At 36.5% G+C, this 25,271-nt stretch overlaps 1 protein-coding gene across 1 annotated transcript; it reads left to right on the plus strand.

The window, feature by feature from the left end:
• Positions 1–7,052: 7,052 nt before the first annotated feature.
• SAG (S-antigen visual arrestin) lies at positions 7,053–25,269 on the plus strand (the record flags this gene model as incomplete). Its single annotated transcript, XM_081956582.1, has 13 exons — positions 7,053–7,163; positions 8,803–8,863; positions 8,942–8,986; positions 10,219–10,412; positions 11,173–11,232; positions 12,078–12,145; positions 12,793–12,928; positions 13,071–13,155; positions 13,962–14,034; positions 14,693–14,830; positions 15,223–15,300; positions 17,194–17,258; positions 24,724–25,269. 13 exons carry the CDS (start codon positions 7,053–7,055, stop codon positions 24,768–24,770), a joined length of 1,161 nt encoding a protein of 386 aa, XP_081812708.1. The 3' UTR covers positions 24,771–25,269.
• Between the last annotated feature and the right edge of the window lie 2 nt (positions 25,270–25,271).

Here is a 25,271-nt window from a genome sequence, read left to right on the forward strand (position 1 = left end):
GATACTCGACAGAATCCTGAAAAAATCGGGACAGACCAAAAATGTGGTTTTTATGTAATACATACATGTAGTCCTTGAGCTACGACCACGATTGAGCCCAACATTATGTTACTGAGTGAGACACTTGTTAAGTGAGTTTGCTCCATTTTATGACCTTTCTTGCCACAGTTAAGTGAATCACTGCAATTGCTAAGTTAATAATAAGTTAGCCGTCATTAAATGAATCTGTCGTGACTTTGCTTGTCACAAAAAGTGACGACATGACTCCAGGTCACTGCAACTGTCATAAATATGAAATAGTTGCCAAGCATCTGAATTTTGATCATGTGACCATGGGGACGCTGCAACGGTCGTGTGAAAAACGGTCATAGGTCACTTTTTCAGTGCCATAGCTTTGGTCACTAAATGAACTTGTAAGTCGAGGACTACTTTTATTTCAACTTTGGAAATTGCTATCACAAGAAATGGTCCTGACTCCCAGCTTCACTGGCATTCAAAATGTGGAACAGTTCGTGGTAGTCATGGGGATCAATGGCTGTTAGCTTTGATGGCAGGATGGACCTGGGTTCTGATTCAGCAGGGCATTGCTTATGTTCTTATGTTCTAGGAATGTCTTTAGGATATTCATGTCAGCAACAAGATTTTGGTACATTCTGTAGTTTCTTTATCGTCATTAGGAGGCAAAGCCAATGTTATTGCTTGCAGTTTACCTCTGATACCAGCATCACATCAGAAAATGTATTTGTGAAGAAGACAGCTCATCAACTGAACACTTCATATGCTAAAGGGCAGAGAATTATACTGTACATCAGGGGTGTCCAAACTTGAGAACTTTAAGACTTGTGGACTTCAATTCCCAGAATTCCACAGCCAGCATGGCTGGCTGGGGAATTCTGGGAGTTGAAGTCCACAAGTCTTAAAGTTCCCAAGTTTGGACACCCCTGCTGTACATGTACAGTTACTAAATATTTAATTTAATTTTCTCTGATGGTTTACTACAGTCTTAACAATATTACCTCCAACTTGGGTTACCCTGAGCCTTTCTAAATCTGTGATGATGCTTTCCTGGTGAAAGGCTTGCATACTTGATATTTCCACATACTTCATATAAATAAATTTGAGCACGGCAGAACCAATAGTAAATATATCTGTCTTATGTTTTTAAAAAGTGCTTTGCAATACAGGTGCTTCCCGGGATTTGTTGTTCTTTTGTTGTGCAAAAGAAATCAGATCCACATGTGTAGAGTTGAAAATGACTCTGTTCAATTCTGCCTAATATACAGGAATCTTTCCAGACTGCTTGCCTTCTTTTGGGATCAGATAGATAAGGCTTTATGGAGTTTGGGGGGATCCGTTGAGGATCTCTTGCATCTGCACAAGGATTCAAAGCTAATTCCCCACATGAGTCTTTTTCCTGCCTGCCTGGGTGTTTCATAACATCTGCTTACCTTCAGGCAGTGTTCTTTTCCTGTTGATGCCCCTGGTACCAACCCGATACTACTCTGCTTCACATAAGGCTTTCACTCTTGAAGCAGCTTTGGAGAATGTTCTTCTGAATGTTCTGGAAGCCAGATGAAAACTCTTCATTTTTATGCCATTTTCAGAAGATCCAGAGGTTTTGCAAGAGCACAGCACACTCATTCTCACAGTTTCTGCAGCCTCCAAAAATCACAAGGAAAAGACATGCTTTCTAAATTAGTTGCTGGGTTTGGGCTGGTATGTCACCTATAACATCGTGGCCTGTCACCTTTAACATCTGTATCAGGTTCACCATCACTGCTCTCGACCATGGTTTGGTCATAACTGCTTTTCAACTCTACAGAAAGAAATCCAGGGAATTATATCTTGAGTCTCTTCATATACGAGGTAACTGATACGGTTTTAGTACTAGTCGAACGTTTGCATCTGCTTGAAATAATTTAATGCCCTCTACGCAAAAATGTTTTCATATGTCCATCTGGCAAAGGTATCTTCTGACACTTCAAGGATATATGCTCATGACAGATTCTAATGCTGAATCAGTGAGAGGAAGGCTTATCCAAGATTATTCTTAGTTTCTACAAAGGAACACTGTAGGTCTTGTGTAACACATTAAGTATGAATGATACACTGAATGATAGAAAATAATCCATGTGCTTTTCATGAAATACAAAATCTGGCAATATTTTCCAGAGCAATGAAAGTGCTCTAAAAAGGGTGCAAATTTCTTACTTCCCCAAGATTTGTCCTCAGGCTAGGTGATGCAAAACTAACTAAGACAGCCTGTTTTCTTCATTCTTAGACTGTTCTTCATTAATTCAGTTTAACTTCACTTTCAAATCTCAAATTCCAAGCAAATTCAATTATACCTTAAATCATAGGGAAAGGAAACATATCTATAGATATGGAACCTTGATTCCATAACTCAGTTTCTCTTAGATCAGGGGTGTCAAACTGGCGTCCTGCAGGCCAGATGCCTCAAGTGCAAGCCATGCCCATCCCAGTCCACAAATGGGAAAAACGTCATGAAATGTCACATGACAGCAGTGTGACGTGGCGAGTTTGACACCCGGGTCTTAGATAAATGTTGAGAACAAAAGTAAAAACATACGCATATTTGTTCCTAAATGGTAACTGAATATACCGGCTACCCTGATTCCAAATGGGCTTTCAGGTACAATTCCAGGTGCTGGTTATCACTGATAGAATGATCTTCTTTGTGACATATAATTGGCCCTGACCTTGCTCATTTCTCCAAGTTGCTGGTTAATTTTGCCCAGACCAGGCTGTTTCTCTCGGTCTTTGGGAACTGGAGTCCCAACTGGATGATAATACTACTGCTGTTTTTGTTAGATATTGTAAATAGTTATAGAGGTTTCCACTCCAGTCCTCCATTTAGGCGGGAAGCCTGGGTTAATCTGATTGGTTGAGAGGCCTGACAGCTCCCTATAAAAGGGGAGCTGTCAGACCTCACAGTTGCTGGATTGTACACACTTGACTGCTAATAAAGAGCTGTTGTTGCCTTCATGTCTGGAGTCTGTCCTCTCATTGCCCTGATCTAACAGTTTTGATAGCCATTTTATTATTACATTATTTTCTGTAGATACGTGTATGTGGTTATGTATTCTGTAATTTTAAGCATGTTTCTCTATATAAAGAGCCATGAATATGGTGGAATTTTAGTAAATTGTATTTTTAGTCATTCAATTGATTGCTAACCTTCAAAGGGAAAAGGGTAAGGCAGTGAAGTAGCACATAAAAGAAAATAGAGGGAGGGTGCAAAGGGGAGCAACAACAAATATAGCAAAATTAATTATATTATATTATGTATTATAAACAGATATAAGGGAAGGAATGGCAGAACCTGGGGTTAAAAGAGGGATCAGCCTAGAACAGCGATGGCGAACCTTTTTTGGCTCGCGTGCCATAAGTGGGGGGAGCGCAGGGGGGTCGTGTGCAGGTGTGCCACACCCATAATGAAATGTGTGACTTCCCCCAGTGCGCATGCGCGTACTACAGGCGCGACCCCCCCCCATTTTTGCATGCTTTTTTCGCCCTCCTCAGGCTCCAGAGGCTTTATAGGAGCCTGGGGAGGGCGAAAACAGCCTCCCCCGCCCCCACGGAAGCCCTCCGGAGGCTTCAGGGACCTTCAGGAGCACTCAAAACGACCCTCCGAGCAAACCGGAAGTTCGGGAACGGGCTTCCTGTTTGCTTGGAGGGTCATTTTAAGCACTCTGAAGGCTTCAGGGACCTTCAAGATGCTTCCCTAAAGCCTCTGGGGGCAGTCAAAACGACCCTCCGAGCAAACAGGAAGTCCGTTTCCGAACTTCCGGTTTGCTCGGAGGGCCGTTTTCTTGCGCTCCGGAGGCTTCAGGGAAGCTCATGAAGACTCCGGAGGGCCTCCGGTGGGGGGGAGGCTCTTTTCGCCCTCCCCAGGTTCCTATAAAGCCTCTGGAGCCTGGGGAGGGTGAAAAATGGCTTTAAAAAAGGGTGATCTCAGCTGGCCAGCGCACGCATGTGCACTGGCCAGCTGACAGGGCAGCGCCTCGCGTGCCCTGACAAATGGCTCCACGTGCCACCTGTGGCACGCGTGCCATAGGTTCGCCATCACTGGCCTAGAATCTCTACCTAGCCACAAGCAAACTAAGTCCAACTCCCCCCTTGAATTCTGTTGATGCATATCTAACTCCTAGCAGGTGCCTATTGTGTTAGATGTTGTTGTAATTGGACAACTGGATGTTTAAAATCCTATTCTAAGAAAAATAGGATTTTTCAACTAGAGAAATGGTTCCGATCAATGATATATATAGAAGTCTGAAGAATGTGCGCAAAAAGATATATTGTGTTACGCAAACATAATAAACAATGCTTTACTCCTTATTGACTAGGATGAATCACAGCCCTAATAAGGACAAGATGAAGAAGAGGCTTAAAATAAAGCTGCTTTCAATAACCTCATTAAATCTTCTGTCTGTTGTCTTTGTGCTTTATGAAATTAGAAATGTTGACACTGTAGAATTTAGAACCCTTAGATAATACCTAACACAAGCTGATAATCCACTTCAAATATTCTGGCCTTGGGTTCAATGATTGAAACTTGGCTCCGCCTAAGCACCAAATCTGATTTTCAGAGTCCCTACAAATTGCTAGTCTAGGCTCTAAAGGAGGTAACGCTTTATCCGCAGCAAGAAGATCAAACTTATATTTTGCTGCCTGGGTCCTGTAAATTTGTTATTTGGGATAGATTTTTATTTTGTAGCTTGTGAAACTTTCTGTTCTTTGGAATTGCTGAAGCATTTGGAACATTTACAGGTAATTTTCTTTTTTCTTGCAGATTTGGCCACTTAAAGACTGCAGTCCGAGGCACCCTATGTATCCGTATGACCTGTTGAATGAAGTGAAACATAATTCCTAAGAAAATATGCATATGGTTATTCTTGTTCCTGATTTATCTAGTGCATTGATCCTAATGCTAAGCATATAGTAGGGAACGTATTTCAGAACTGCAGAAGAAATCTTGTCATTTATTCAATAATATTGCTTCCATCTTGGGAAAATGAGATCTAACATTGTAACTGCAGAAAGCATTTTGAAAATGCATTGATGGGTCATCCTTGTTCTGCATTCTCAAGACTAAGGTGAACAGCTGGAATCCATTTTTACTGGCATAACAATGAATTGAATTGTAGTCATTAAAAAAGAAAGAATATTAATAATTGAAAAATAAATTTTGCTAATAGCTTCCATAGGAAAAAGGTGAGATAAGTTGTTTCAAGCTTCTAAATTATTGAACCTAAAACCGTAAAATATGACAACAGTATATTATCCATATATAATTGGTTATTATTGAGACAGATAATGTGATGAAAATTGTTGCTTTGAGTTTTGCATTTCTCTTATAAAACTTTTTATTTCATGGTTCTTTGATTTGTATTCTTAACTAGCATTCAAAAAATTGCAGCAAGATACAGATTTGGTAGGTGATTAAGGCATCGAGCTTAAAAGGAGACCACGAATTCTAGTTCTGTCTTTCTCTCAACCCAACTCACCTCACAAGGTTGTTGTGAAGAAAAAATAAGGTGGAAGTTGTGTTGGATATGTTTGCTGCCCTGAGTTATTTGCAAAAAAAAAAAAAAAAGTAAAGGCAAGATACAATAAATAAAAAATAAATTTGGAATCTTTTTATTAGGAACTGAACTGGGATACTATTTGTTGGCTATGTTCCACTCATATATTAGTAAAAGAAATGACAATTATAATATGTTGCAAGTCTCCAATGGCCTCTCCTTATGTAGGAAGCTAAAGCATAATAACCTTCATAGAAACTTCTCATTCTAAAAAAAAATTAAAGAATTGCAGATCAATATGCCTGTAGTCCTTGATTTACAACTATTCATTTAGTGACCATTTAAAGTTACAATGGCACTGAAAAAAGTGATTTATGACTGGTTTTCACACTTACAACCACTGTAGCATCCCCATGGTCACATGATCAAAATTCAGCGCTTGGCAACTGGCATGTATTTATGACAGTTGCACTATCCCAGGATCATGCGATCACCATTTGTAACCTTCCCAGCCAGATTCTGACAAGCAAAGTCAGAATCTGACTGTTTAATGACCTCATGATTCACTGCAGTGATTCAATTAACAACTGTGGCATAAAACATCATAAAATGGGGCGAATCTCACCTAACAACTGCCTTGCTTAGCAATGGAAATTTGGGGCTCACTTGTGGTTATAAGTAGAGGACTACCTGTATTAAATAAGTATGAAATCTTCACAGTATATGTCATAGTTTATTTATATTGATCTCAAGAACACATTTCTGAAAGTAAAAAAGGGAAGGAACAGAAAGGAAACATTTATGTACAAAGCTCTTCCTGACATCTCTTCCTCATTCTGTTGCTTTTAAAATACGTTTATTTATTTGTTTGCTTATTAAATTTGTTTGCCATCCATCTCACTGCAAGGCTTACTATACAACCATAATTTTATATGTGTGTGGGTAGGGTAAGTGTAACATTGTGTGTGTGGGGGGGGGATGAGAATTGCTGGTAGTTGATCAACCACCTCCAGTATATTCCCACACTGGGACCTCAAACAACCTGGCAGGGCCAGGTCTTCAAGCTCTTTCAGAAAGTTAGGAGGTTGGGAACCAATTTCACTCCAGGGGGAAATATGTTCAAAAGGGCAGGGGTCTCGTCAGAGAAGGCTCTTCTTCTGGATTCTGCCAGCTGGAATACCTTGACTGACAGGATCCACAGCAATGGAGAATTCGGAAAGAAATTAGAAAAATTAGTAACCTTTAGAGGGTTAATCCAATGGGCAACTTCCTAAATTTGGGATTAATAGGTTATTGTATGATTCCTCAGAAAATATTATTTAAAATGTTGAAAACTTTTCAACCCAAAAGAAAAGAAAAAAAAGGAAAATATTATTTAAAATGTTTACATTCACATCCATTGTTTGTTTGTAGATCTTACAGTTTGACTATTCATTCCCTGGTGCCGGTCTAAAAATTTATTGAGGTAGGATCATTTAATCCTTACCAGGTAATATAAATCAAAAGATGAGCTGCACTGATGCTTCAAGGCATCACTCAATCTCTGACATCTGTGTGAAATACGTCAGAACCACTAAAAGGCATGTTATCTACAGGAAGATATCACATGACAAAGCTGTAAGTATTTAGCAATAAACTATTATGTACCTGTAAGAATGTGGGACTGAAACCAGATAGGGATTTGATATACTTGCCTCTTTAGAAATCAAGCTATAGTGATACTAAGGGTGTAATATATAATGTATTGCATTATTAAGCTGCCCAAGGCAGTTTAAGTCCAAACCAGCTTTTTTTTAAAAAAAACTGCCCAGGCTGAGATTGTTTGGCAACATCTTATAAAGGATTTAGTGTGCACTGCAGCTACCATGTCCCCCCACTAAATAATTTCCCTGCAGTATTCTCCCAGCTATGTTCATGTCCCTTACCTCCTTATTTTTCCTGGAATATTTTTTTAAAAAAATAACGCCTGTACCCCAAGTGACTGAAGGAAAAAACGAAATGATGTACCATGACTTAATTTTTAAACAATCCAAGGAAAAATAAGGAAGTCAGAGAAAGACAAGTGTTAATTAAAAAAATACTTTGTGCTAATATTTAAACAGGGAATAGTCTGCATCTTAAATACAGCCAGCGCTTTAATCCAGCATTGCAACAGGGAAAGCAAAAAAAATTCTTGAATAAATATTTTCAAAATGAGAGGAGGAGACCATCCTTCCTCTGCAAAGTAACCAGTGAACTTCTTCAGTCAGGTAATGAAATAAAATGCAGCAACCCAAACTGACAGGAAGGACCATGCGAAATCCTATAACAGCAAATAATATTTTACATCAGTGTTTGTCAACCTCAGAACTGTATGCATTGTGTAGACTTGCACTCTCAGTCAGAACCCCCCTGCCTGCATGGGGAAATTGTGGAAGTGAAAGCCACACGTCTTAAAATTGCTGAAGCTGAGAAAAACTAATTTAAATTGTAGTAGCAAGTAGTGTACTGGCTGGCAAATTCCAAGAGTTAAAATGTACACATCATTGTACAAAATTATAAAGTTTGAAAACACTGAGTAGATGTAGAATGGAGCTATTTTAATAACAACTGGAATCAATTAAAGCTTGTTAGTAAGAATGCAGGCATACGCCGTCTATCCTCATCTCAATTTTGTCCAGGAAGAGAAATATTAAATTTTTCAATATGTTGTAGCTGCAGTGACACTCAACAGCAATTCTAAAATGTATTGATACATTAATATAATAAATATACATTTAATCTCCCATGTAACTTGGCCCCAAATAGAAAGTAAAATGTATTCAAGTCAATCCATTCAAGTTGCTTCTTTTGTCTTGCCAAATGCATAATCAAATCCTATTGTGCATTCTTTGTATTTGAAAGGAAAATATTTCTGATGAAAAAGTAAAACAAATTATTTAAGAGATACAACCATTCTAAGCTAGACAAACTCAACTCTCAAAATGTTTTTATGAATAGTTGTTTTAAATGTAAGAGTTCCTTCCTTTCTAGTTTTACCTCTGGATAATAAAAATGTTATTGCATTTCAAGGGGTCTTTTTCTACTGATTAAGTTTACTATTTTGATTTACATGATTAGCCATACTGAGTTTGTAGAGAAAAGTGCCACTATAAATGTATCAAATGAAGAAAGATATCTAAACTGCTCTTTTTTACTTTTACACCAACAGCAATGGTATAGCATCTTTAAACTGATTTATTGAACTGTAGTTTTGTTCAATCATTCCATCCTTCAGGTTACAATCTACTTAGGAAAGCGAGATTTCATTGATCACGTGGAATCTGTGGAATCCGTAGGTAAGTTCAAGTTGCAAGTTTCTACTTTAAACTTTTTAGTAACCTGAGTGGTTTATTATCATATCTTCTTCATTGTAGATGGTGTTGTATTGGTGGATCCTGATATTGTGAAGGGAAAAAAAGGTCAGAACACTTAATCGCTTCTTAAAGTACTTAAAGTATTATTAATATGATTTAAAATTAGAATGATTTCGGATTTGTGTCAATTGACTCTGTCAGCCAAAGCTGATGATGACTGGTATTTCTGAAGGTGCTTAAGAACTCTGCTATGAAAAAAAGATCTATAATCATTCTAACCTCAAATGTTATTTTAATCAATAATTCATTAGAGAGTAATAAGTTAGATTTCCTTTCTGCCAAACACCCGACAGTCACTACTAGGCAGTGAAGAGTTAGAACGTTGCTTCTAAACTCTTTGCTGCCATCTAATGGTCATCTGGAATTTACCCCCAGTTCTGGGAGCCTTATATTAACTGATAATGATAATAAGACTGCCAGAGTTATCCATTCTGTTCAACATTGTAGTTTGTAATATTTATTGTCAGCATTATCAGTGAACCAGCCAACTGTGGCTGATTCAGCAAATTTTTATTCATTTATCATGATTTAACTTAATATATAAAACAGGTTAGTATTTAATGAAGTTATTTAAATGACAATAGTGATAGATGAAGATAGATAGATCCTAATTAAATCAAATACTGCCACTAAATCCATTTTGCCATTACTATCACACTGAGGTAGATGGCCTGCAACTCACTCCAGCTGAAGCTTCCAACTAGTTTTCACAGTGGACACACTCATACACAATTATGTTGTTTTCTTGTTGATAAGGCCCATTGGTCAACTCAACCTTTCTTTGATACAGCTATCCTCTGTGGTTTTAAACAAGGATCTTTCAAAGCTTCCCTGAGGATATTATCCGGCAAAGTATATGCTTGATCAGCTGCTAATTACAAATTATATCCTTTCTTCTCCCTTGCTTTGTTCTCATCCTGCAGTTTTGCTTAAGAAAAAGTAATCAGTAACTGCAGCCAGAAAATGAAACTGGCTTTTTCTAACCATCTTTTTTTGACTGGGCAAACACAATCTAGCTTTTGTTGCTGAAAGGACTTAGCTTGTAAATGGTTACTTTAAAGCAGGGGTGTCCAAACTTGGGAACTTTAAGACTTGTGGACTTCAACTCCCAGAATTCCTGGCTGGGGAATTCTGGGAGTTGAAGTCCACAAGTCTTAAAGTTCCCAAGTTTGGACACCCTGCTTTAAACTAATGAGTAAGAGACTTTTCTACACATGTAATGGTGTTTATGATTTTAACTTTTGGTATCCATAACACTTTCTATATGCTTTTCCTAGTATACGTGACACTCACATGTGCCTTTCGATATGGACAAGAAGATATTGATATTATAGGCCTGACTTTTAGAAAGGATCTGTACTTTCACAGAATTCAGATTTATCCATCACTAGACAAATCAGGACCCCTCACTACTTTGCAGGACAGCCTGATAAATAAACTGGGGGAAAATGCATACCCCTTTGTGTTAACTGTGAGTATTTTGAATCATTATTCCTTTTGGTTCATTTCCCAATTTGCAACTATGATATGGGTGCTTAGAGGGTTGTTGTGTATATGCAACCTAGGTTCACAGATACAGTATCTATTCATCCCTAATTCAAAACAGTAGTTTCCTCCCACAACAGCCTTCCCTGACCTGATGCCTTCCAAATGAGTTGAACTATTATTCCTCTTATATTCCAGCAAATACTGGGGACATATCCATTATATGTCTAATAATACTGGGCTCTTGCAAATAAAAGTATAATTTTATGTTTCAATCGTATTCCACTCAGGATCGCTCTGTAACTGAGATGAGTAGTTTCAAAATTTGATAGATAAGTAAATATTTAAGAATAACACCTGAGTTTAAGAACATTTGGGTTTTTAAAAAGCATTTCACAAAACAGAACATTGAAGTTGTTTCTTGATTTATAGCGTCACCCACCCACTTCGCTCACTCAAGCAAAGTAAAACTTGTCGTCATTAGTGATTTATCACCACAGAGATGGCTGGCTGATGATAAATGACTTTAGTAAATCACTAGTAAAATATTACATGGGGAATTTTTGGAAAGTTGTATGAAATGGGGAGGGGTTGTCCTCCTCCTCCTCCTCCTCCTCCTCCTCCTCCTCCTCCTCCTCCTCCTCCTCCTCCTCCTCCTCCTCTTGTATAGTTGCTAATACTGCTATGGCAGTGAAAGACATTGCAATCAAAATGCTTTAAGTGTATTATTTTTTGTTCCCTTACAGTTCCCAGATTATCTGCCTTGCTCGGTGTGTCTGCAGCCAGCTCCCCGTGAAGTTGAAAAGGTGAGAATTCACAGCATGCATTGCAATGTTTTATATTAAGAAATAAACTAAGTAAGTTGTGGTCATATAGAATACAATACAAGAGCAAGAAGTGCTTTTAAATGAACGGCTCTTAGTTCTGCTATTCAAAAAAACATTGCATTAGTTTCATCTTTCATTCTTAACGGGTTTTTGATATTAAGAAAAAATACAGAGAATTACTAGGAAAAAATGGGAGTGACAATGTCTAAATCTTGTCTCAAACTTCTGTAAATTTCCAAGAATTATTGTACAATACAAACCTCTACAAAAAAAAAAATCAGAAGGATCAGCCTTCCCTAAAAACACTAGTGTATTTGTAGGGGAAGGCATATGTTTGGTTTGGGATCAAAACACCAGTATTTATTAAAATAGTTTAAAACCATAGAAACAAATAATATTGTTGTGAGTGAGCAGATATGTTTTCTATGTATGAGAGAACTATGCCTTTCTTTGTTCTCCTGAACAATGACAGTGGAATAAAACAAGAAAATAATTCTCAAATAGTATTTCCCAACTGTATCACAGACCAATAAGATATGTATGGAAAATAGTGGGTTGCCTTCAGAAGTTTCTTTTTAGTTTTTTACAAAAGATATACAAAAAATAAAATTAGAAAAATACACATACATACATACATACATACATACATACATACATACATACATACATTGAAGAAAACATTAAGAATGAGTTTTATGTTGAAATTTTGGATGGGCATATTTTTGAATTTCAAAATGTGAGTTCTTTCATACACAGATGTTTAATACATTCAACAACAAGAATTTATTGTTTCAACTTTTTGTCTCTCCATCCTTTTCGCATAGTGCTGCGGAGTGGACTTTGAGGTCAAAGCTTTTTCTACAGACGATCCAGAAGAAAGGATTCTCAAGAAGTAATATCTTGTTTCTTTGAAAAACAATTGACCAAAACTGGAAAAGCTCAGAAACATAGACAAGATAGATCTTATTTTATATTCAACTATCAGACTCAGGAGATGGAGATGAAAAAAAATGAAACATGTCATTTGTAAAAAGGAAACATACTAGATAAAATGCCTTCTTCTCACCCCCTTATTATTTTCTTCTTTTCTATATCTTTTCCATCTCAACTTCTTTACTGTATGCGAGATATAGCCTTGAAAATGTAGAAGCAAAAAGGAAGTAAATATGCCCCCTTTCCTGCTCAACAGAAAGATCAGCAACATTGCTATTGCTTCACACATAACTCAGAGGGTGCAGTCCTGTAACCACGGATCCTACAACAATAACTGCTGTCAATCAGTGCTACTATGCAGATACTGTTTTCTTCATCTTTATGGGTTTTGTGGCTTTCATAATCACTAATAATAGAGTTTAATTACTTATATTTTGGATCTCAAGGTTGCCTCAGCCTTCCATCCTTCCGAGGTGGGTAAAATGAGGACCCAGATTGTTGAGGGCAATAGGCTGACTGTAAACTGTTTAGAGAGGGCTGTAAAGCACTGTGAAGTGGTATATAAGTCTAAGTGCTATTGCTATTAAACCCAATTTCTACCCTTAGACATTCTGCACGCCTACTTATACGCAAAGTCCAATATGCTCCAGAAGTAGCAGGACCTCAGCCTCATGCAGAGACCACCTGGCAGTTTTTCCTATCCAAGAAGCCATTGCACTTGAAAGCTTGCCTCAGTAAAGAGGTGAGGTGTTCTTGAATTACCAATATGATAAATTAGTAAATTCAAGAGATGTAGAGAAGACACAATCATTTTGTTTCAGACTATCTAGATGTAAAAAATACTGTGTAATGAACTTTTTGCTAAACTAATCAAATTCTTCCAGGTGTTTTATCATGGTGAACCAATCCCTGTTACAATGACAGTGATAAATAATACAGAAAAAACGGTGAAGAAGATCACTGTGTCAGGTATAATACTCATTTTGAAGTCTGATGTAGGCCCTTGTTTTTTTCCTGGTCTGTTAGATAGCAATTCCAATTCTGTCCTCACCTTTATTATTGGCTTAATAAAGCACCATGATTGAAAGAGTTATAATAACCATATGTTATCCATGTAAATAGTTTCTGTAATGGGTGGTAAGAGTTATCTTGAAAAACAGAAGGAAGAGTTGCAAGTCTGAAGCAGAAATATAATTTGAGAAAGCATCTTGGACTTGACCTTCCCTCATTCTCTTGAAGATAGAGGGAGGGAGGAGAGAGATGTATTCAAACTTGCAAAATTCTGTTATTGTATTATAAACGTGTTAGCATTTATAACTTTGGTTTCCTAGTCTGGTCTACTTGACAGAGTCTAATTTATAAGAACTGCTATTTATATTACATTTAAAAACATTTAAAAAAATTCTTGAGTTGAGCTCAACTCAATTACTAAATACTCTACATATACATGTAGACTTAGTAATAATATGAAAATAGTTTGTATCTGCCTTCATCCCGCTGATGATGACCTAGGATTTCCTGGTGATTTCCTATTCCTTTTTTTTAAAAGATCGGCCAATATCATATAAATGTTAGATGTTATGCCCATTCTGCAAAGAAAATGTTTATCATTTTGTAAGAAAGGTGTGTTTGAACCACAAAAAAAGCAACAGCTGCATAATATCCTTGATCCTGAATAATTATCCTTGTATTCATGTTAGGCAATGCTGAAAAATATTCTAGATCCCATTCTTCTTTCTGTTATTTGATTATTTGATATTTCATTCCTTCTTCAGTGGAGCAAGTTGCTAATGTGGTATTATACTCCAGTGACTTCTATACCAAGACCGTGGCTCTTGAAGAATCAGAGTAAGTGCACTGTGCTTTAGGCTCCTTTGCTTTGTTGCTGTTATTATTGTTTTCCTTCACACTCTGTTAACTGTTCGACTCTGCAATGTAGAAATTAAAAGCTTTATATTAACTGGGTTCACATATGTAGGGCTATCATAACTGGGTGTGGCTGTAAATGCCCAGATGACCATGGGATGGCATCAAAAAGATACAGAAAGCTCTATTCTTTGCTGCCATTTTATGGTTATCTGAATTTTTGCAGCCCAGATGTGATAGCTCTACCTGCATTATCTGTTCCCATGGTTTAACTATTACACCGAATAAGCCAAAATGCACTGATTCATACATACATACCTAGATATATAATGCTAAGTTATATATTAGGTACAAAACATTGGCTGAATTCATTTATTATGCTAAGGCAATGAATGAACTACATTTTAGTGTAGTATAGTTTAGTGTAGTATAGTACAGTTTATGTGTGAGTACAGTATTGTATGGTTTCTTGATTTCTTTGGGGATCTACTAAGATTTTGTTCTTCAGAATTATAAGGTCTGCTTTGTCCTCCCTCAGCAGTAGTTTGACTTTTTCTGACTTGGGCAAGATTGACTGAGAAAGGACGGCCAAAATTCATTCTTCCAGAATGGATCTAAAATTGCATTATTTCTTCTTCAGGGAAAAGGTCCAACCAAACAGCAAGCTTACAAAGATAATAACTGTTCTTCCTTTGCTGGCAAACAATCGAGTGAAGAAAGGCATAGCACTAGATGGGAAACTAAAGGATGAAGACACTAACCTGGCTTCTACTACTATGTAAGTCCAACAGTAACTGGAACCGAAGAGGAAGTATAGAAAAACACTTTTGTTTCATTTTGTATTCAGCCGCTTTCCCTTTATCCCTGTATTGCATGTGTCAAATATTTTAGGAATTTAACTGTCAGACTTTTCTGCTAATATTACAATATAAGTAGTTTTATAGACATATGGATTTAGTAAATAGATAATTTTTTTATTTCAAACAAATTCAAAAGCAGCACAGTAGTGAATGCTGTGTTAAGTGTGTCTAGAATGAGTTCCTAAAAATGTAGAAATATTAATATGGGATATGAGAATATGTTATAATAATTGAGACACTATACTAGGCAACTACATTATTTTTAGCAAATGTGCAATGACACAGTATTTTTTTTAAAAAATCCCAACAGTATAAAAGATGGAATAGACCGGACAGTTCTAGGAATCCTGGTTGCTTACAAGATCAAGGTGAAGCTTACTGTCTCAGGGTAAGAGCAATCAGAGTTGGTATGCTATAATTACAAGCATTTTAATATTATTGCCTTTTATGAAATAAGGATAAATTGCATGAGCAATTTTAAATAGCCTTTTCAAATTCAATAAATTACAGTGGCTCCTTGATCCTTGTTAATTGGTTCCAGGACGTGCAACAAATACTAAAAATAACAAGTGCAACACAAACCACGTGACTTACTACATGACCCTTTGTTTCAGCTGGGAAGCACTTCATACCTATCCCTTTTCTTATGTCAGTAACCTTCCCATCATGGCCGACCTCCCGTCCATTCTTCGCAGCTGTCTCCCTTTTCCTATTACAGCATGTTAAGTACCAAGCAAACAACAAGTACCAGAACAATATTTTTATGTCAAAATGTATCAAGCACCAATTTGATGAGTTTTGAAGCATTCAAGTACCAAGGAACAACTGTATAAAATGTCACTGGTTGCTCTAAATTTGTCTGGATACTATTATTTAAAGCAATATGTATTGTGAAGCCAGATAAATAGCTTTAGTATACTTGCATGATCATTTATTAGAAAGAGTTAGTACACAAATCTGCAGTCTCTTAGGATGGTCCCTGGATGTCTTTGAATTGTGATTTTAGGTATTTCAAATATGGTGGCCAATACATGGTATAATGGATCAGGTACCGAAGTAAGACCATAGAGACACAGAATCACCAGCATCTAGCAGCTAGATGATTGGGTCATTCAGTATTTCTTTATAGCCTATTCATAAAAATGAGATTGTGAGATTAAATGGAAAATGTACTTCGTATGTGCCTTGCATTGTAAAAGGGGATAGAATATGCATCTAAATATAATGAAAAACACCTGAATTGTGAAAATGTTGGATTGTTCCAAAAAGCAATTCACCATTTGGGGTTGCATATACAGCTTTTAATAACCCTGACCAGTTTAGGAATATGATAAGACGATGTGTAGCTCTGAATGTGGAGTTCTTGGTGCTTTCTGAGCTTAAGAATATGTGCTATGGAATATAGTAAGTTTCATTGTACAGTTAATGTTGTTTATATTTTAGCCTGCTGGGAGATTTCACTTCCAGGTAAATCTTTGAGATTTCTTCTTTGTAAACATTATTCTCTCCTGCAACATCCATTTATATTTTCAGATTTTTTGGGAAATAAAACTTCTGCTCCCTCCCCCCGCTAGGCTTCTATAAATTGTTTCCTGATGTTGGTTTTTTTTTAGAATTGTTTGAAATATCTCAAGAGTTTACTTCCCTCTCCCTGATGTGTAGTAGGCACTTTGTTTCTAAATTTGCTATTTCTATTTTTTATTTGTTTTTTAAACACTAATATATAAGCTACCTAGTTAACTAGGTAACTGACAAGGCATACTATTTAAAAGACAAATGTTCTGTGAAATGTGAGGCACAGTTCCTGGTCAAATTTTGCCTATAACTAACCACAACACAATTTTTGTATTGAATTTTTGTATTTGGAATTATATATCAGGATATTTAAAAACAAGCCATTTGCTGCTAATTTTTATGGGTCATACACCTGGCACTTTACATAATAATTTCCATGTTTTTGCATTTTTCAGCTTCGGGGTTTCATCTGTGATTTAAAAATTAAAAAAATAAATCCAAAAGGGGCCTATTTCACATATTCTAGGCTAGAATTATAACAATTCTAACTTAAAATCTTAGGCAGCTATGATAGTGTGTAAAAATATAGATTTACATATTTAGGTTCTGATTACTTCCAATCTACAGTACAGTAATCTAGTTTACATTTTCAAATACTGGTGAAAAATTAGCAGAAAATATTTAGGAATGGTGTATAAGAAATGATCAGACTTTGCTTTGGAACAGTGGAATCCTGAATCACCTCTCTTTTTTCCTGTTTCGAAAGTGATGTGAGCATGGAGTTGCCCTTCCGTCTGATGCACCCCATGCAAGACAAGACCAATATAGCAGGTCGGTAGCATACAAGTGGTTACGTGATACTTTGGTGATGTGATAGCCTTCTTTTTCTGTTGAAATGTAGAAGATTTTCCCTTTGACAAGAGAAACAAATTTATTTTGGATTCTCTTTATTTACCCTTCTGGTGTTTTCTGGAACCTGTGTAATTTGATGAAGAACACGGGTATATTCATGACATATATGCCATCATTCTGTCGCCCCACCCCCTAAATATGGAGTCACTTATGGGCCTCTATCTATGGTTCTGGTGAAATTAAAACTTCCATTGTACATGGATCTTTGAAATACTTATCCTTCATATATTTCCCATTAAAATTATTTCCCATAATTAATGGTATCAATTATGGAAAATAATAATAATAATAATAATAATAATAATAATAATAATAATAATAATAATAATAATAATAATAATAATACCACTAATAAATAACAACAACAACAATAAACAAACAAATAAATAAATAAATAAATAAACACTTATGACAATGAATCATGCTTTGCACCCTAAAAGTGATATTGACCGATTGTATCTACCAAGAGCAGAGGGTGGTCGAGGACTCCTACAAGTAAAGCAGACTGTGAAAGAAGAAAGACACAGCTTGAATGATTACATCCAGAAAAATGAAGAACCAATGATTAAGGAAGTAAATAAAGGAGGCCTTTTGAAGACAACTAAGATAAAAGCTGAATATAAGAAAGGAGTAATTGAGAGGAGGAGGAGCCAATGTCACGATGAGACGACGTGCGATCTCAATGCTCTGAGATCGTCGTCAATACTTTTGCCGCTGGGTGCTCCAAACGGACCTAAACCATCCCGCAGAGGCAGTGAACAGGAAGAATATGTCTTGCTGATCTCAGGGACATCGCAAAGTCCCTGATCGATCCAAGATCGAAGGTAGGATACGGAAAGAGAAAATGTTTCCAGCTGGTGAGGAATTTTTACCATTTTAAAAGAGACTCCTATAAAAAACTTAAAACTAATTTAAATTGGAGAACAGAAGAAATAAGCGGTGGAATTAAATTTGGAATGGTTTTGGACAGTGAATTATCTTACTTTTTAAATGCTATCTTCATGGATGGAATTTATGCAAGCCTTTTAAAATGAGTGAATTAAGATTTCTTCTTCTATTTTTTATTATTATTATTATTTGTGACCTAAAATTATCCTCTTTCATTACTGTGGATGTTTTTCTAACTCATTCAAGAATCGGACTTTTTTAAAACTTGAAATACAAAAAAGATACAAAAAGTAACAAAGAAGATTGCAACAATAACACTGCTACTTGGAGGCTGGAGGTTTGTGTATTGGAAACGAAACATTCTTACTTTTCTCACTGATTATCCTGGGTCTCACTGCTTGTTTATAGAGAGTGATAAGAAGAAAAGCATACAGATGTCCCTTTGAAGTACATCTTTATCCAGAGAAAGGTGAAAATAAAACATTGTGAATCTATGCTTAATCTTGTTAAAACCTTCCAAGCTAGAGCAGCAGTGGTTGTTAGCTGGAGATAATGGCACAATTTCAACAGCAGAAAGAAATTTTAAGTCTGCAAAAGATATTCTCAGAAATACAGAAATTATCAAACACATATGAGAGGATAGGGAAGAAGTTGGAAGACTTAGAGTATTTAACAGTAAAATATGATGAAGTTGATGTTTATCAAATGGAAAAAGTGGTGGTTAAAATCCTAAAAACCGAAGAGGAAAATGAATATAAAGAAATTAAAATTGCTGATATTTATGGTGATTGGCTTGTCTCTGAAAATGGAAAGAGTGGAATACTGAAAGAGGAATTAAATGGAGGGGAAATCTACCCCAGATGGCAAGACACAGAAGAAGAAAAAACAAAAGAATTTATGGATTTAAAGAGAGAAATTTTATTAGCAATATCATTGATAACACTACCGACAATCAAAGATAAGCTGATTAAGGAAACAGAAGAAAGGCATCGAAATTACATGAGAGATTTTATAAGCAAGGAGTTGCTAAGAGGGGTCCATACAAAGTTGATTAAGGAGATGATTAGAGGACTGACACCACAAATGGCAGAAGATATGAGACTGTTTTGCTACTGGAAAGATACAGGTTGATAGATGGAAGAGTATAATTTAAAACTAGTTAAACAGTGAAATTTAGTGACAATAGATATAGTTAAATAAATAATTGATGATTATAATAATGTATACAATGTGTAGTGTTATGATAAGTAATAATTGGATATGAATATTGAATGGTACCCATGAAAGGAAGATTAGAAATCCTTTTGGATTATATATAAAGGTTAATATAAAAGAACTAAGTCAGATACAGTTAAGTCTTGATTATTAGGGGGGAAATGTTATGATACAGGATATAGTTAAATAAAGGAGGGATAATGATAACAACGTATATACAGGTATGGGTACAACATAAGGAAATTCGATGTAAATTGTAAACAGTGATTTGGAAAGGAGGATTAGAAAACTTTGTTATTAAATATTATGGATGTTTAGCTAGAATAGGATATAAGGATCCAGTATTATTGGAGGATTTTATAAATAGTAAATGAAATGCCAGTATGTGGTTATGTATTAAATCTTGGTATATTTTATGATGAAGGACATTTAAACAATTATAGTCAAATGAAAATGGAGGTATGATGATGGGTAACATGTAGAAATATCTGAGTTAAAATACTTGAGTTAATATGAATTATGTTTGTTGACTGTAGAAGAGATGCATGAAAGCCTTTTTGTAATCAACTGATACACTTTCTACAGTATGTAACGAAGGATGTGTTGTGTTTGTTTTGAAATTTTTTTAAAAAATTATTAAAAAAAAAGAAAGAAAGAAGTAATTGAGAAGCGAGCTGAAAATTGGAAAAGCAAAGCTGTGCATGGCCAATACTTGAAAAGTTTTGAAGGCAAAGCTGACCAAAAATTAACTTGGAACTGGTTAAGATCAGGAGTACTGAAAAAAGAAACAGAAGGCTTTATTTTGGCAGCTCAAGAACAAGCCTTAGCCACAAACTGCATGAAGGCAAAAATTCAACATGTTACCACCAACAGCAAATGCCGCCTCTGTAATGAGAAAGATGAGACAGTCGACCACTTGATCAATGGGTGCAGCAAAATTTCACAAACTGATTACCTACAACGCCATGACCGTGTTGCTAAGATTATTCACTGGAAATTGTGCCAAAAGTTTGGATTTGAGTACAGCAAAAACCACTGGGACATCAGGTTGAGAAGGTTTTAGAGAATGAGAAAGTCAAAATCTTGTGGGACTTCAGAATCCAGACTGACAGGTACTTGGCCTACAACACACCTGACATAACAATAATTGAAAAGAAAAAAGTATGGTTCATTGATATTGCAATACCTGGTGATGCACGAATTGAAGATAAACAGCAAGAAAAAATCACAAAATACCGGGACTTGTAAATTGAGGTTGAGTGACTGTGGAAAAAGAAAAAAGAAATGTGTTGTCCCAATTGTAATTGGAGCCCTTGGAGCAATACCTAAAGGGCTACCTCGCTATTTGAAAGTTCTAAATTTACCTGACTTGAACATTCTGACTCTACAAAAAACCACCCTACTTGGAACAACTTATATCCTCCGACGTTACCTTAACAGTTCCTAGGTCCTTGGTTAGGACTCAAGCTGTTGAGCTACCAACCAGCCCCAAAGGCTGTGAATCTCACCAAAGATTAACCACATCATAATAATAATAAACTGTGATTCAATTGCCATCTTTAGAGCAGCTATATTTCATAGCTATAAAAAGATAATGAAATATTTAAATATAAATATTTATATTTAAATAAATTTAAATATAAATATCATATATTTAGAAAGAGGGACTGTCCCTGAGGGAGATGGGCAATTTAGAAATAGGAAATATAGATGAATTAATAAAACATACTTTCTGTAATTTACCCTTAATGAATTCAGTATGATTTCTTTTTTAATTCTTAAGCAGCAAGCTTAGCTGTTAGGATTGTCTATTTATTGTGTAAAATTTAGTGAACACATGCAGTCTTGCTCATTTTTATATAATACTGCAGTGAATGCTTCTCACAGGTTTTGGGGCCAGTGTGCATTTGCTAGTATGAAATTACGGTAAAAAATAATAATATTAACAATAACAAAGACCTAGATATGTTAAAAGGAAGGGTTGGTTATTTACTGTGATTGGTGACAATGTGTCAGTTCAAGCTTTGAGACTTGACGGTATGAAGACAAACAATGGAAAATTTGACATATTGTATGTTTACTTAATGTATGTTATACTCTTATTAAAGTTATAGGGGTTAAAAATAACCTTATTATAAAGTTAACTGGCTGCAAGATGTTTTTCTTTGAAAGCAAGCATCCTCTTTCACAGAATCTTCCACATAAATTACTGAAAAAGCAAACACTATTTGCATTTTCAACCACACTTCCTTTATTAGGACATCTCTAAATTAAACCAGAGTGGCAAGGGCCTGGTGTTTTTAGATTTCTTAATGGCCCCCATTTCCAAGACAGAAACATTTTGACTGTGACAGATGGTTGAATGTACTCAAGTCCGTGCAAAATGTCAGTTTCTTGATGTTTTAAAGACAATTTACTGAGTCAAAAACACACAAATGGATGTACTATGCTTTTTACTTCCTGCCTAGCTTTACCTGGCAGTTGATTTGCTGGCTTTAAGAACTCCAAAGAGACTCCTGCTGTGATCAGCCTGTTTAAATGAACAGTGGTGACTAACTAAAAAGGACTCCACGTTCCAGTAATGTTGAATTCTGGCTGTTACTGTGAGACCATCCCGGTAATATATCAGTCACATAATAGGAAATCACCAGGTGTCTTTGGGACTCAGAATAAATTGCTAGTTCCTGTCTTTTGTTGTATTGCAACCTTCTTCTCACTCATATTGGCACTTCTTTACCTTTTTGTTCTTAACTTCAGATATTTGTAGACGCATGTTTAACTAAGCCTCTCTCCTTTTCTTTTTTTCAATGTGATTACAGAAAAGGAAAGGTAAGAATTATTTCATTAGTTTTCTCTTCCTATTCTGCTCTTAAGTATTCACACGAAGCTGATAATTCTGTATCCTGCAGGACAGAACTGTATTATCTGTGATGAAGAAGAGTGGGAACTTAATTTTTTCAGATTCAAATTTCAGAGTGGAATTTCTCTGAGTTTAGTGGAACTTCCCCCAAAAATGTAACATAACATGATAAATTTTGGCCTTCAGCCAGCTCCAACAAGCAAAGTCAATGGGGGAAGCCAGGTGATTCACTTAACAATTGCAGGGATTTGCTTAACAAATGTAACAAAAAAGTCATAAAATTGGGTGTGGATCACTTAACAACTGCTTTGCGTATCAACATAAATTCTGGTCCCAATTATGGCCATAAGTTGAGGACAATCTGTAGGTCTAGAAGACCTCCAAGGTCCCTTCCAACTCTACTATTGTATTGTATTATTGTATTGTATTCTATTGCTTCATTGGATAGGATGTCAAAAAATGTATACTCAGCAGTTCTCAAAATGCACCTCACAGAACCTAGTGCATAAACCATATGCATAACACTTGATAATCATTGCCAATCTTAGGGTAAATTTATTTCAAAAAAGCCAATTGTCAAACTACCTTTCATTGTTATATATTTTTCTAAGTCTTTGAATAGACAAACAAGATTTTTGTCTTTCCGGGCATCCATGTCAGTCCAAGCAAAACCAAAATGAACTGTGGCCATTGAGTGTTGGATAGAAAGAGCTGTAGATCACAAAGAATGGATTAAGCCTCAATCAACCAAGTCTCTTATTGGAACAATGCATCAAAGGGCCTCTCTATGTGGGATCCACGATCAAAGAAACTGAGTATTTGATTATTTTTTTTATACCTTTCAACTCTGGATTCAGTTGAATGAAACGACAAATTTGACTTCTGTCAAATGCAGATTTCTCTCCAACATCAGTGATCAATAGCTCACTCTAGGTACTTTCAGATGACCAGTCTTTCAGTAGTGCAAAGTTGATACCCCAGTGACATCATGTTTCAAGTAGTTTAATCAAAAAGCAGTTAACAGACTATACAAGCCATCATTGAGCGTGCGCACGCACACACACACACACACACACACACACACATGTATATATATATATGTTCTGACCCCCCTTCTTGTATACCAAAGCACTCCGAAACAAGGTCTCTGCAAGATGTTTTATTTACATACAGTTTAAACCTTGGCAGCAATCCAGCCTGCCGAGGTCCAGATAACACCTTGGCAGCAATCCAGCCTGCCGAGGTACGACACAGATTTGAGAGTGTCTCCAACTCTAATGATAAGTTGATTCCTGCAAAACAACTGTCGGAAAGTCCCTCCTTAAATAGCCTTGAGAGGAGCCTGATTACGATCACCTGAGTCCAATCATCTCTTGTAAATGCGTAGCTGTTCTCTACGTCTATCAGCTCTCCTTTGCCGGGCATCCAGAAACCACTCCCTTGTCTCCTCCCCACTGCTCCAAGGCATGACGTCAGGAGCACACTCCCTTTGGCTTTCACCACTGCTCCATGCCTCAGGCGCCTCCTGGTGGCCAACCAGCCTCTCTGATCCCTGCTCGGAGTCGGAAACCTGTCCAGGGTCCTCCACATCCTCCAGAGCCGACTCATAGGGACCCTCGCTGTCGGAGTCTGGTGGCAGCTCCAACGGCTCCTGCTGAGCCACAACACACACACACACACACACACACACACACACGTATATCCAACAGGAACAGGAAGTGCCTCACTGGAACAGATAAAGGTAAATCCTAGAGTGGCAGAAAATGCATCACAAAACAATGGAGATCAATGCTAGTGAGGAATAAAGCTGCAGACATAATATAGTTTATACAGCCTTCCTTATTATTGAAGGATCCTAGAGCATTTCTGGGATGAGAATCTTTACTCCTTTATAGCTAATCACCCTAGCCAAAATATTATCACATAAAATCTGGAAGCCAAACTGCAGTGTGTAAGAAACTACAGGAAACTACTTTCTCTCTTTTCTTTCTTCTGTCTGTTTGTCTTTCTTTCTTTCTTTCTTTCTTTCTTTCTTTCTTTCTTTCTTTCTTTCTTTCTTTCTTTCCTTTCTTATTTTTCCTTCCTTTCTTTTCTCTCTTTCTCTTTCTCTCTCTCCACAGCACTTTTGCAGAACTTCTTATCAGTCCAATCTTCAACTGGGGGTGATCTCTGAGTTGCCCAATCTTCTGGCTCCTTTCTCTTTTGTTCCCTATGCTGCTAGTTTGATTCATCACAGCTTTTTGAACAGTTGGGAAATAGAAATTGCTAGTAGTATGGACATGCCCACAATGATGCAACCCATTCTCCACTTCCTGGAATAGACAAATTTTACATTTAAACATGGCAAAAGAAAAGAATGAGTTTCCTAATAAAAAATATTAGGAAAGTGTAATATTCAAAGAGTCCTTATCTTTTCGTTAGTGGCCAAGATGACCTGGTGTTTGAGGAGTTTGCTCGGCAGCAACTGAAAGATGAAGCTTCTGTAGAAGACAGCAAAATGGAGTATCCAAATACTGAATGAAAGAGGGAGAAGGGACAAATTTAGCAGAGACCATAACTTTTGTATTTGTTAAGAAACAGAATAGTTAAATTGAGTTGATGTATGGTTCTTGTCTTTTTAGTTAAGCTTCTTGCCTCACTATAATTGTAGAAGTTCAGACTAGTTATTAGCAGTTGAATCCATCCAATTAAGGTGATCCTGCCACTTCTCCAAACGGGTGTTCCACTGTCAAACTGTTATTGCTATTTTTCTAATGTTTACTTTGAAAAGGGCAATTATTTTCCCCTCTCAATCATTCTTTTTTCTCAAGGTTAAACATATCCAGCTTCTCTGATTTATGTTCATAGGATCTAATTTCTAGTTATTTGATCATCTTTGTTGCTCTTCTCTGAGTATGCTCCGATATCTCTGAACACAACATTATAATCTATGTGGGTCTGAAAAAGCCTAATAAAGTGGCACAATTAAT

This window comes from Natrix helvetica (genome assembly GCF_964273705.1).
Source record: "Natrix helvetica genome assembly, chromosome: 5".
Lineage (NCBI taxonomy): Eukaryota > Metazoa > Chordata > Lepidosauria > Squamata > Natricidae > Natrix > Natrix helvetica.